The following is a 2,012-nucleotide window of genomic DNA, read 5'->3' on the forward strand; positions in this document are numbered from 1 at the left end:
GAGGCCACTAGAAGGTCTCCCTGGATCCTTCCAACTTAGAGACAAGGATGTGGTTGTGGGATGGTGTCACATCCCTTGCAGTTTGGGTATTTACTCTTGTGAAGGGGAGGATGGGTTTGGTGCAGCTTGTCGCTGCTGGTGCTGCTGCTCCTGGAGATGTTCACCTGGTTTTTCTCCCTCATCACCACCTTGATGTCCTTCTGCAGGCCAAGCAGTCCCTCGCCACACTGACCAAGGATGTCCCCAAGCGTCACTCCTTGGCCATGCCAGGTGAGACGGTGCTGAACGGCAACCAGGAGTGGGTGATGCAGGCTGACCTCCCGCTGACGGCCGCCATCCGGCAGAGCCAGCAGACCCTCTACCACTCGCACCCCCAGCACTCGGCAGACCGGCAAGGTGAGCCCCCCAGTATGGATCAAGGCATGGAACCAAACCCATTTTGGGGAGCTGCCTGGTTCCTCTATCAGAGGCAATAAAAATGGGCAAAACGCCCCGAAAGTAGGGTTTGTTGGAAGCACATCGGGGGCTGTGTGCAGGGTGAGGTTTGCTGGTGTGACATTAACTCCCCGGTGCCCTCTCTGCCTTCCAGCGGTCAGAGTGAGTCCCTGTCATTCCCGGCAGCCATCCATCATCTCCGACGCTTCCGCGGCTGAGGGCGACCGGTCATCCACGCCGAGCGACATCAACTCGCCCCGGCATCGAACGCACTCGCTCTGCAACGTAAGGCACTGCATGATGGGGGGCTGGCTTTACCAGGGGGCTCCTTCCCCCCAATATGGGTCTTGCCAGGTCGGGGGACAGGCTCTGGGGATGCTGCAGGTCCTCCATTTCCCAAAAAAAATGTTGGTTTTAAGTTGGGCTACAGGTTGGAGGTTTGCTGACCTGGAGAGCTGCGTTCCTGGGGTTAATCCCAGCCCCACAGCCACGGGGCTGCCAGAAGAAGCTGCATTTTGCTGCGGAGTTGGGGGGTCCTGGGCTATGTTGGGGCTGAGTCACTGAAATCCATCTCCTTCTGCTGCAGGGGGACAGTCCTGGACCGGTACAGAAGAACTTGCACAACCCAATCGTACAGGTAGGACACACAACCCCATTTAATTTCCACTCTTGAGACCCAGTTCTGTGCTGGTCAGCAATTTAAGGGGACTCAGAGGCACCAATTTGGTTCTTTCTAAAAAAAAAAACCTAAAAAGAGCAGAAGCCATCCTGAATTGTGAGTCTGGGATGTCTCAGTTTTCCATGATTTGCCCCAAAATCCAGGTGTGTTGTAGGCAGTCTCTGTGCTCGGGGCCCAGCACAGTGCTGATTTTTGTAAGGCACATGATGAGGATAATCTGCTGTGTTTGGCCCTGAAATGGTGGGGTTTTGGAGCAAGGCCATGGGTGGACCCTTGCTCTGACCTTCCTTACGTTCCAGGAGCTGAAATCCTGAACCAGTTGAATTAAGAAACCAAAATCCCAGAAAAGTGGGGAAGGGGCAGAATTTCACTGCAAATCCAGATATTTCAGGAGTTTGGGGGTTTTTTTTTGGTCCAGAACTTGAACGTTGCGTTGGGTTGGGACCCGGACCCTGCAGTCTGTTGTCCCTGGTGTGGGGTGGGTGAGTGAAAAGCTCTATGGCCAAAAGCTCATGTCCTCTCCCCCCCCCTGCAGTCTCTAGAGGACCTGGAAGACCAAAAACGGAAAAAAAAGAAAGAGAAGATGGGTTTCGGCTCCATCTCCAGAGTGTTCGCCCGGGGGAAGCAGCGCAAATCCCTCGACCCCGGCCTCTTCGACGGTACGGCCCCCGACTACTACATCGAGGAGGACGCGGACTGGTGACCCCCCCTCTCCCCATCGCCGATGTACATACCCCCCACCCAGCCCCGCCTGTGGACGTGTTACCTGTCGTCTTGGGAGCGATGCAGCTGTGTCCTAACTTCAGTTTTTTCCCCTTTTTTTTTTTTGGGTTTTTTTTTTTAATTTGTATTTTTATTTTTCTATCCCAGTAAAAACTTCGTCGTCGCTTGATTTTGT

At 54.2% G+C, this 2,012-nt stretch overlaps 1 protein-coding gene across 1 annotated transcript; it reads left to right on the plus strand.

The window, feature by feature from the left end:
• Window positions 1-206: 206 nt before the first annotated feature.
• On the plus strand, window positions 207-1,851 carry KAZN (kazrin, periplakin interacting protein; the record flags this gene model as incomplete). Its single annotated transcript, XM_010165547.1, has 4 exons — window positions 207-396; window positions 590-720; window positions 1,022-1,072; window positions 1,650-1,851. Coding segments are annotated over 4 exons (540 nt in total), but the record flags the coding sequence as incomplete, so codon positions are not given.
• Between the last annotated feature and the right edge of the window lie 161 nt (window positions 1,852-2,012).

The sequence above is a fragment of the Antrostomus carolinensis genome, unplaced genomic scaffold (genome assembly GCF_000700745.2).
Source record: "Antrostomus carolinensis isolate BGI_N321 unplaced genomic scaffold, ASM70074v2 scaffold25300, whole genome shotgun sequence".
NCBI lineage: Eukaryota > Metazoa > Chordata > Aves > Caprimulgiformes > Caprimulgidae > Antrostomus > Antrostomus carolinensis.